Raw genomic sequence first — 11460 nt, 5'->3', positions numbered from 1 at the left:
TTTGAAAAATCATATTATCTTTGTATATCTCAATACCCGGGAGTGAAATTTGAGAGGACTTCGGATGTGTTATTCGTAGGATGTAAGTAAGAGACCTGAAAGTAATGGCATTAACTCCGGTATTAAAACGGTCTGGGAATTTTCCAGGAAGGTATTCGTAGTGAAGAGATTCACGATGAGTGGAGTCAAGTGAATCTGTTCGTATGAAATGTCTTCGAGGGGAAGAAAGAATTGTGATGATGGGTTTGTTGTTTTAAGGCACAATACAGTGGGTTAGCTACTAATAGGATGGTAGGTTACCTAGGAGACTGCAGGATTGGAGTTGGTGGTGGTGGAGGAGGATGAGGTTATTATTGTTATTGTTTTAAGAGGGCAACATCCTCCTCTAAAGGACTTAGCCACGGACGACACGAGAGCGAGACAAGGATAGGAGAAACTGTAATGTGGTTCTGTTGGTAATGATTTATAGTTAAGAGGCGTTGAAGCAGACATGACCAAATTGATACAGGAGGATATATGTAGCAAACGTGCTTAGTTTGTTCATAATTGCGTGACAATCTCCAATAAAATTGTATGTATGTATTTATTTATTTATGTACGTATGTGGTACTACAAATAAAGAATGCTGTATTTTGGTTTACGAAATCTGGTGATTTTTCAGCTGACATTCGTACCAAAAATGTTGTAAACCCTAAATTACACATACGCACACATTTCCAGGATGTTTTTTTCCTGAATAATGTTCACAGAAAACATAATTTGTAAAGTTATTTTTTTATGATACCGGTACTCAGAAAATGAACTTCATTTTCGTCAGGAATTGCGCAATAATTCACTCTAAGACTTGACGATCTCTGATAATCAGAATCCAGTAGAGAAATATAAATGTTACTAAGGGAAAGGATACTATCAAGTCTGTAAAATAGAAGAACGGCTTTAAGGATCTGAAGGGAATATGCGGCTGTAATTCATAACTTTTAGGTGATGTGGATGAGGTATACTATATTAAGTCTGAATAACAAAGAGAGTTATTTTTTCTTATACTTTATTTATTTCATTTGGACGATACACTTAAATTTAGAAAAATTGTTTTCAGATCAGTGAGTCACAGTTTACTACAATGACACATCATTATAGCGAGGCTGCTTGCTAGCGGTCTATTTAAACATACATTAAAAATATACATGTATAGGTGTAGTCTTCTTGATGCACTCAGAAGATGAAATCTGAAAGCAGAGAAAGAAAGTTTTTAATATAAGACTCAAAGTTATATGTATAAGTGTATATTTTCATTAAGTGGCATGAGATCTAAGAAAATTAAAAGCAACAATAAAGGGTAACGTCATAGAGAAGAGATATTGGGAAACTGAATTCAATGAAAAAGAAAGACCTCATAAAATTGAATACAAGGTTGTCGAACATCTTCCTCAATATTTATACGTATTTTCAACACATATTTTTCAAATTTAAGAATGTTTCAATACACGTGAGGCCACGATTTCAAATACAGTACATATTCGAGAACTTCACGACTTTTGAAAAGTTGTATTCATTTTCATCGGTCTATGAGCAATTTTGAGTGAGTTTAAATTAAAGTCTTCAAAACATTAAATAGTTATCTTAGTAGACCACAGTTTAAGGTAGGTGTAACTTACTCGTTCAGTTGTTTTCAGGCTGAGGAAACCAAGCGGAGCATGCCTCAGAAGCGATTTCGCACATGGCAGAGAGGGCCTTGCCCGCGTTGTCGTACTCTGGAACAGGAAAACACGCACAGTCACTGAGAGATGGAACGACCTCTCACCCTAACAGGGTTTAATGCTTTCTAAAATAACGACTTCCCAAAAGGAAAGATGGATATCTTAAATTCAGTGTAGCATTTCGTTAAAATGAGAGTTTACTTCCTTCTAACAATTTGCAAAGCGACGAGTATCTTAATTTACAGAATAATTTAGTATTTTGTGTTGAGTAGAGTCATTGCATCTAAATAAAATAAGTTTAATGAAATATTGGTTGAATTTTAAATATTGCGGTAATATATGGCATAAATGTCTTTAGTAACATCTTTTGAAAATTCAAACACTTGAAGTCTAAATAAATACAACTCATGATTGAAAAATATAACATTGAGGAATTCTTATCATGTAGAATATTCTAAGATTATGCTTTTATCGCACTGAATATTTTAATAATAATAATGTTATTTGCTTTACGTCCCACTAACTACTTTTTAAGGTCTTCGGAGACGCCGAGGTGCCAGAATTTAGTCCCGCAGGAGTTCTTTTTACGTGCCAGTAAATCTACCGATACGGGGCTGTCGTATTTGAGCACCTTCAAATACCATCGGACTGAGCCAGGATCGAACCTGCCAAGTTGGGGTTAGAAGGCCAGCGCCCTAACCGTCTGAGCCACTCAGCCCGGCACTGAATATTTTAGAACAATATTCTAGTGTTCTTTAGGAATGTTTTCATATCATTATTAAAGAAATCTATTGATTTAGAATGTGACGGGAAGTACTTATAGATGAACATTTATCTCCCAAATGTCGAGCTCCATGGCTAAATGGTTAGCGTACTGGCCTTTGGCCACAGGGGTCCCGGGTTCGATTCCCGGTAGGGTCGAGAATTTTAGCCATCATTGATTAATTTCGCTGGCACGATGACTGGGTGTATGTGTCGTCTTCGTCATCATTTCATCTACGGGTGTCAAATCAAAAGACCTGCACTTGGCGAGCCGAACATGTCCTCGGACACTCCCGGCACTAAAAGCCATACGCCATTTCATTTCATTTTCATCTCCCAAATGTTCTTAATATATGAAACTAATAGGATATTGCTTGTTTCAAGATGATGTTCTGGTTATGCACATTGTAATACTACTTATCTCAGAACAAAATAATATCCTGGAATGATCGTAGACGTAGTGAAATTGAAAGAGGTTATTCGTTATTGGGAATTAGGTCTTGAAATACTATTTTAGTTTAACAGAGATACGCAGAAACATTTGCTAGAAGGTTAAATTTTCAAAACTGTGAGTAGAATATTCCATTCTCTTCTAGTTAAATACACATACTTTTTGTACATCACTTTTTGTACCTCACTCTTGCACCCTCTTCCCACTACGACGATCATACTTTTCTTTCCTAAAACCACCTTTCAGAACAGTCAAGTTTTCGTCGTGGAATTTCTTTTAACACTTCGTGCTATGAAATAATGGACCTCTTCATTAACGGGAGTTAGATACACATTGAACATGATCCCTATGTACTTAAACGTGAGAAAATATTTTAATTACCTGTCTAACTTGTACTAGAGTTTTATTCCTTTCCTAGCTTCATATGGTTTAACCAGACACTCCTATTTACACAGACTCTGCACTACATGCGGATTTTAGTTCAATTTTATGGCCAGACCCTTCAATATGTAAGCTGATAAGGCAACTATGAACTGTACATTCAAGAACTATCCAAGAATATTGTTCAACTTGACCAGTTTTTACACTGATATTGTTCCTTCCGGATCTAAAAGCTTTAGGTATATTTTCCAAGTGAGTGCTGGCGGGGGAGAAATTGAGGAAAGTCATCCCCCAGAAAATTCTCCCAGTTTAAGAAGCGAGAAACTAAACTCTAGGCTACGTTGTTCTCTCCCGGTAAGAATCTTATTCCTTATTCCTTATTCCTAAGATCTATAAGCAATAGTTCTGTTCAAAGACTTGAGAGTCAGCGTCTTACCTACGGCATTACCACGCTTGCCGAAGATGCTGCCGTTGAAGGGGGGCTTGCGGTAGGTGGCGCAGGAGACCTGGGACATGAAGAGAACGGCAAGAAGGAAGGCGTAGAGAACTACACTGCTGGCCTGCATCTTGGAGTTGAGTGGTGGCTGTAACAGACATTGTCACAATCTTCAGTGTTAAATTAATACTTCCTAATACCTTCACAACCAAGGATGTTAACTTGCTAGAACAACTCAAAATATCAATAGACAAAAACATCAAATATCCTTTAATAAAGCAACTATGAACTGTACACCCGAAAACAATTCAAGTGAATTCTTCCACCGATATTGTTCCCGCTCAATACTCTGGCAGAACTCTTGTCGTTAGCAGTGCATCCAGATCGAGTTTGGAGAATTTTTTGCACTGATATTTGTAGTGATGTGCATGTATTAACCAATATATTTCTACTCGCCTTTACATTTGTTTAATGAATGCGAGCTTATAAATTTAGAGCTAAATTCTCTTAGTTACAATAGTAAAATAACACGAATGTACTCAAAAGTGTAGGCTAGTAGGCATAACAGCTGTATGACGTTGTCACATTGTCGCTGGCTTCTGTCTAAAGCGATAGAGATCGAAATCGCTGCCAGTGTACGCGGAAACTTTGAAATTCAATGTCACATTCGTGTGGTTCATATTTCACCTAGAACTCCCGAAGGTAAGATCACAATATTGATAGTCACGTAAATCTACAAGTGTGCTTTTGCGTATCAGTGATTGAAACATTGTTTGGACTAGAATTGGTAGCAAACAGAGGTTTCGAATCATCTTGTTTCCTTGGCTGCTATTGCCAACCTGAGTGCATAATTTCGTGGGATTCTTGTAATAGCTGTAATAGAAAGATTTAAAATAGGCTATCCTGTAGTATCTTCCAAAACTAAATCCGGTATTGTTTGTGGCTGCGAAGAGAAGTACACACGCCTTAAATACATGGACTTACTGCCAACAACAACAACACTATAATATATTATTAACAATAAAGAACACTGGGTGGTCTTCCGTAAACTACCAACTAACTGTGTTGATATACTTGTTCTATGAGCTTGCATCCGGGAGATAGTAGGTTCGAATCCCACTATCGGCAGCCCTGGAGATGGTTTTCCGTTGTTTCCCATTTTCACACCAGGCAAATGCTGGGGCTGTACCTTAATTAAGGCCACGGCCGCTTCCTTCCACCTCCTAGGCCTTTCCTATCCCATCGTCGCCATAAGACCTATCTGTGTCGGTGCGACGTAAAGCCCCTAGCAAAAAATACTCGTTCTACATGAAGAAAGTTTCATAAATATTGTATGAAGGAGTGAAGTATTATAAAATATCAGGTACAGTATCAAGAAATTTTCGCCAATTAATAATTTAAATGTTGAATCATAATAAAATATATCAAACAAAACAGTAACGATTCTCTGAAATATTAATATTTAAACTTATTATCTAAAGAAAGAATAATCACAATTAATAGAATATTTTTAACATGTGTGATCTTGAAGAACAAATACTTCGAAGTCCTAAAATTTGCATTTTATTTGAATGAACTTTACTTTTATGAATTAAGTTTATTTTGCATGGGAGAATTTACAGGTCGTTTTTGCTTCTTGTTACCATGACAACGTTCTGTGCAGTTTTGGAGTTTGTCTTTGACTCTTAACACACATCCGTTAATGTGTGATTTAATTTCCTCCCTTTCAAGAGAAGTGGTGCTTTGTTTGAATAAGGCAGGAACCAGCATATCGTACGTCCGTAATATGTACAGTTAAACCTCTTCATTCTCGTAGTGCCGTCTTGTCAGTTTGTTGCATTTTGTGACAGCATATTGCTTTTCGTTCAGTACAAAAGTATGACGACTAAATAGATAAGTTCCCTCCCTCTTCTCTTCGTAAGAAAGAGTAATCACGGGATTGCTTGTCAAAGACCAATCCCAAGATCTGTTATATACTAACTTAGCACATTAGTGAGTAAGCTAGGTTTTCGTCTTAGTGATTTTGAACCTAATCATCATAATTGAAGGAATGCAAAAATGTGCTTGTAATCGTCATCACAATGAAGAGACTTAGAGGTTCGAAAATCTCACATAACAAATATAAATTCACGGTTTGAATGATGGCAATTAGGGGGTGAAGTTCTTGAAACATTTTCTCCCATTTCTAACATATGTATCAAATTTCAAAAGACAGTTAACATTGCTTACTCTGATGGTAAAGGTTTTATCTTAAGATATGAAATTTAAAAGAAGAGTATCTTAGCATATCTGCAGTATAACTGAAAATTGCCGTTAAAAATATTGATATGAATAATGTGCGTGAGACCGAAACATCCATTAAGGAAATGGGAGTATTGTTCTCGAGACATTATTCTAGGATGATTGAGAGTGAGATATCAACCCAGGTCTCTTCTCGGTACTCTACTGCAGGTTGAAGACACTGTATTTCAGTGGACTCGGCTCAATAGATACTGTAAATACCGCATAAATGAGTAACCTGGTTACTTTTGAAGAAATGAATTAATAAAGCAGTCCCAGTAAATGTACTTTAAAGCCCAAACCACTATCCAAATACGACGAGTACTAGAATTAGGCTATTTTCTTTCTTAGTGAATAGTAATATTCTGAATTTTCTGCAGCCCATGTGGGTGAAATTGACGCAGTCATCCCACACCAAGAAGTGTTGTGTTTACACGGCTCAGAGAGACAATAATAGTTGGTCTATTGATTGTGCTCGAACAGCTGACGAGTGTGGGTTTGAAGGAGCCCATCTGTGGTAGCTAAGCAACCACGCACAACCTCTCACATCAGTTTAGTGGAACAGATCCAGTAGAATGAAGTCGTGCCTTTTAATTCTTAACGTTAATCTTTGACCACTCTTCTTTACTCGCTGGAGGGTTAAACAAGACAAACCTTAGTTCCGGATACCCTAGCTGACGTCTAACTCTAGTAACGTTATACTAGTATATTCCATGCATCAATTAGAAATATTTTACATCTTTATTGATTCACATCAAGTTAAATGTGGCATTAATATAAAACCACTTCTATAATTATCGACAATGAAATATTAACACAGGTTTTCCCTCAGTAGTCCTTTGCAGGTCAATAACACGCTATTCTAACCCTTCTCAAAATTTGAGATAGAAAATTCTTAACTTGTATTCATTTTCCAGAACTTAAGCGCAGATACCCAAGTGAAACTAAAATGTTTGAATTGTACATATTTGTGAGACAACGAAGATATAGCCTAAATATGTAGAGGTCCAAAAAGTAGAAAGTATTTACATATTACTTTCTAAATGTGAAATTTTTGAAGCATATAACATGAATAATAACATCTCTGAATGACACTGTTCCGGTTGCTCTTGGCTCTTTAAAATTTAGGAACGAGTTAGTTACTTGGCTGAGAATGAGACCTGACTCACAATCTGAGATATTGTAGTGTCTCTGAAATTGAGAGTAGCTAAACTATTCCCTCCAGATTCCTCATCTTCCATTACATCGGACAGATTGTCAAAGCTCCTCACGAGAGAGGATACCACAGCAATCATTTTTGCCACAAGTGGGGAGCGAACCCGAAGTCTCACAATGTCAATGTACTATTAGAACTGGGATTTGGTCTGTTCCGTAGGGCTCTTTTGTATGAAGATGAACAGTTTTAATAACGATACTAAACAGATAGGAGGCATCTTTATGAGCAATGAGAAGAGATTTCTTTGCAATAGTTGGCTTTTCGTACATATATATCACGTAATGTAGTCGTAGTTTTCGTGAAACGCGTATCACGATTTGAAGGGGAAATTGAATGTTTTTGGATCCAAGGAATGAATTCTCAATTTCCATCCTAATATTTAATTTTCTTCTCTTTAATGCACCCAAGACAAGCTCAGTATGAAACAGTCTTGGCGTTGTCTAAAAGTAATACAAAATCTCAAGAAGATTAAAGCATGAATTGGATATCCAGAGGCAATGGAATACAAAATTTACACCGAGGTAGACAAGAAAGCAAGTATGAGGAGCTTCGATTGAGTGTGTGGTTATACAGTGTATGTCATAGCACAGATCTATACAGAAAAATCAACACAAAAGCGTGACTTTCCAATTTCGAAAATTTCACTTGTATTCGCTGAGAACCGTGGATTCTTTTGGAGAAGGTAGTGACAACTAAGGATGTACAGTTGAATGTATGATTGAAATGACGTCCATATTCTATTATAAATCTTTATAGTAATATTTTAGAGTACAAGTTTATATTCTACGATCACTTCCTGTGACGTATCTCTTTAAACATATGAAGGTGAGGTGCCATCTACGTCTATTTACTCACGTTTAACGGGGGGTCGTGAAGAATTATTGGTACACTAACGCTCCAAGGTCTGAGCTGCTGATACTTGCATGTCTCGTGAATTCAGGAAACAAAGGTACGGCAACAAAAAGTGACCCAGCATACAAGAGGTCACTTAGTATCAGTAGCACTGACCTCCACGTGAATGTGACAGAACGCGGCGCCTGCAGGGATTTGCTCCAGATAATAAGACTGAGACACGCACTGCCTAAACCAGTTGCTCCTTTCATTGTTTCGTGTCTTCATTTGAATTCTTAAATACTTTCAAATTACATCCATGGATACAAGTTTTTCCACTAATTTCTGTTCTACGAGCATTTGACAGCCAAAGTCCGCGATCACCATGACGTGGATGGAGTCAACAAGGACGTTAATACCGGTCAGCCCTTACTTCATAGGTTTGAATCAGTCCCTGTTCAGTTTTAAGGAACTTTTACATTGTCAGTTGAATCATCAGTTCAATTTCCTTTAAATGAACAGTTGGACTGATGCTTTTCTTGTGGTTACGCGATTCATGGCAGTTCTTATTTCACGGTTGTGCATATATGGACGACGATACGTTATTAGCAGTTGCTGTTACTTTTTTCACTAGACAAGCCGAAGAGAAGAAAGTCAAAGTGGAGTAAAAATTGATATAAACGAATACAGGTTTACTGTATCTCATTCGTAAATTCATTGATAGAGCCTCATTTCGAATCAAATGATTGTTAAAACTACCTTCGAGTAGAGGAAAATAGTTATCTAGAACTGTTGCTGTTAGTCTCTACATTAATAAATAAATTTAAAAGGGACAGCAATATATGGACCACCATATCACCACACGCTGATCTCAAACTGTTTATTTTAGACTACACAGATTTCTTTGTGGTATTTCTATCACAGTGTTTTTGTGAGCCTGATCTCTTTTCACTGTTATAAAAACTAACACTACATCGAAAACTGAGGTAGATTTAATAAATGATGTCTGATACGGTGGCAGTTTCTAGATCGTTCTATGGCAAGAAGAAAACTTGAACGGATACGCCTGTTTATAGGAACAATTTGACTGTTCATGCAAACTAAAAAATGATGCCTGTTTCATCAAACTACATCAGTTCAACTGCAATGGAAACTGAACTGACCGTGTAAAAGGCTCTTTATATCTTTATATCTACTTAGCCTCGAATTATGTGTTTCTGTAATAGATCCATACTTGATATAGTGGTCTAAACAGCTTCAAGTACGTTTGCGTTGTTTGTTGCATATGCGAAACAATAGCTTCCCGAAGATGTTTGCTTGATTTTGTTCAAGTCTTATTAAGATAAGAATCTGTTGCTACTACTTGATGTAAGAGTCCCTGACTATTGTAGGTGCGATAGCACGAATTCACTATTTAGCGTTGTTGTCTATACTAGTGCATGTATTTGGATTTTCTTGAAGTTAGGACCGAGAAGAAAACGGCACATTAGTCCGTGTATTAGGTACCGTTTCCCCAGACGTTACGAAACCACGGACAGTGAGATTTTAACCCACTTCTCTTATCAGTTATATTCCGGAAACCAAATCAATTTCAAATTTCTAACTAATTCAGAAACTGAAACTAGAATAACTGGGCGAGTAGCTAGTATGTTAATCCCTAGACCACTGCGAAGGGCTAAGAATACATATCTATGAAGTATCTATATATTTTATAGAACGTGCCATCAAGGCACACTGTACACACAGTACAGATTAGCACAAAAAATCAAAAAGCATCACTAGAAAGTACACGGTGTCGATGACCACGTTGTCATTATGCTGTAAAACTGAAAAAGAAACGAATGTCATTTTCAATAATATTGGCTATTTTATTGAATTAATAGAGAGCCAATTTCTCTATGTCGACGCTTCCTAACTGACAAGAACTGAAAGTCTGGAAATATTAAATCTTCACCATAGTGTCAGTCTTAAACTACTTTTGCCATCGGTATTGTGTACTATATCTTCGTAAACCACATTTGTACTATTGAAATACTGTGATGATCACAAACAATATTCTACATTGCAACGGACGAAAATAATAATTACATTTTATAAATATTATATTACTTTGAAGTATATCAAACATGTTTCATAAAGAGAAGGAAAACACAAATCTATGAACAAAATACTGAATTATGACAAGATTTAACTAGAAATTCGTATGTCATAAATTGTTCTTTTACTACAAACGCGGACAAGATTCGCCAATTTACTTCATCGCATATTTTGTGCTCTTTCCCAAATTCAAGAAAGACACTTCAGGTATCATTTCTAAATTCATTCCAAGAACTGAAGAAAAATGTTTAGCAAAGAAAGTGTTGTACAGCTACATTTCCGTAACATCTTCCGTAAGTAAACAAATATCAGACTGTCGCGAAAAGAAGCTAGTAAAAATAGATGAAGTGAGAGATGTACCACAAAGTTCGAAATCTCACGTAACACCTATGCGGTGTGTTATCTCTTAATTTTAATCCTTGATAACAATAATGATACACGTAAACTCCAAACTGCAAGGATTGTTTGTAGAAGAACTCTGATGTCTTAGTTAAAAGATTTGTTGAAATTTTAAGAATTTTTTTACGAGAGAAGATTAAATATACTTTTCGAACATTTTATGAAATGATAGAGCCAAAATATTATTCTAGTTGAAATTTGTTTCTAAAAACCTGATATTGAATATCTTAGAGAATGTTGTAAGAGATCCTCGAAGTGATAGCAAGTTGTAGTCGTCTTACCTTGGTGTGGTGGTGGATGCTGTGCAGAGAACGCTGAAGTGTGACTGACCAGGGGTTGGCCAGGGTTTATATATCGCTGGAGCCGTGGTCATTGCCGAGGAGGGAAAGTGCGGGGGTCTCTGATGCTGATGTGATGGTAATGAAACTATCTTACTCGCTGGTAGATTCAATTACGCCAGTCCATTTTGTGAATCTCGCTGTCTCGCTCGCCACTCGGGAAAAACTCCGCGCTGGGCGGGCAGTCGCCTCACATCCCCAGTAGACCTGAGGGATAAATCCATATAAAACGTATTATTAATTTTCATTTCACTTCAACTAAATTAAATAAAAACCCTTAATTATGTGTGACAAATTATTCACTTACTATTAGATGCACCTAGAAGAGTTTCATAAATATAAGCGAATATTGTCTAGCTCCTTCTTTCTAAGAGTTTACAGTTCTAGAAATAATTCACAGGGTATAACTTAAACCTGATGGCTTTACACACAAGAAAACGTCTTATTAATCACGGTTAAGTATGCACGAACCTCGCTTCAAATAAATGGAAGAAAACCTTTAATTTACGTGTGGCAAATGATTCATTTACTATTAGCAACGCGTGGATAAGTTTCAGAATTATACGTGAGTT

The 11460-nt window shown here is 36.6% G+C and overlaps 1 protein-coding gene across 1 annotated transcript; it reads right to left on the bottom strand.

Moving 5' to 3' along the window:
- Positions 1-1058: 1058 nt before the first annotated feature.
- Positions 1059-10860, bottom strand: SIFa (SIFamide). Its single transcript, XM_067148660.2, has 4 exons — positions 10832-10860; positions 3728-3875; positions 1656-1751; positions 1059-1226 (listed from the first exon to the last, which is right to left on the bottom strand). Exons 2-3 carry the CDS (start codon positions 3855-3857, stop codon positions 1660-1662), a joined length of 222 nt encoding a protein of 73 aa, XP_067004761.2. The 5' UTR covers positions 3858-3875; positions 10832-10860; the 3' UTR covers positions 1059-1226; positions 1656-1659.
- Between the last annotated feature and the right edge of the window lie 600 nt (positions 10861-11460).

The sequence above is a fragment of the Anabrus simplex genome, chromosome 5, assembly GCF_040414725.1.
Source record: "Anabrus simplex isolate iqAnaSimp1 chromosome 5, ASM4041472v1, whole genome shotgun sequence".
Taxonomy (NCBI): Eukaryota; Metazoa; Arthropoda; class Insecta; order Orthoptera; family Tettigoniidae; genus Anabrus; species Anabrus simplex.
The sequence above is the reverse complement of the archived record's forward strand: the minus strand, read 5'-3'. Positions and strand labels throughout refer to the sequence as shown.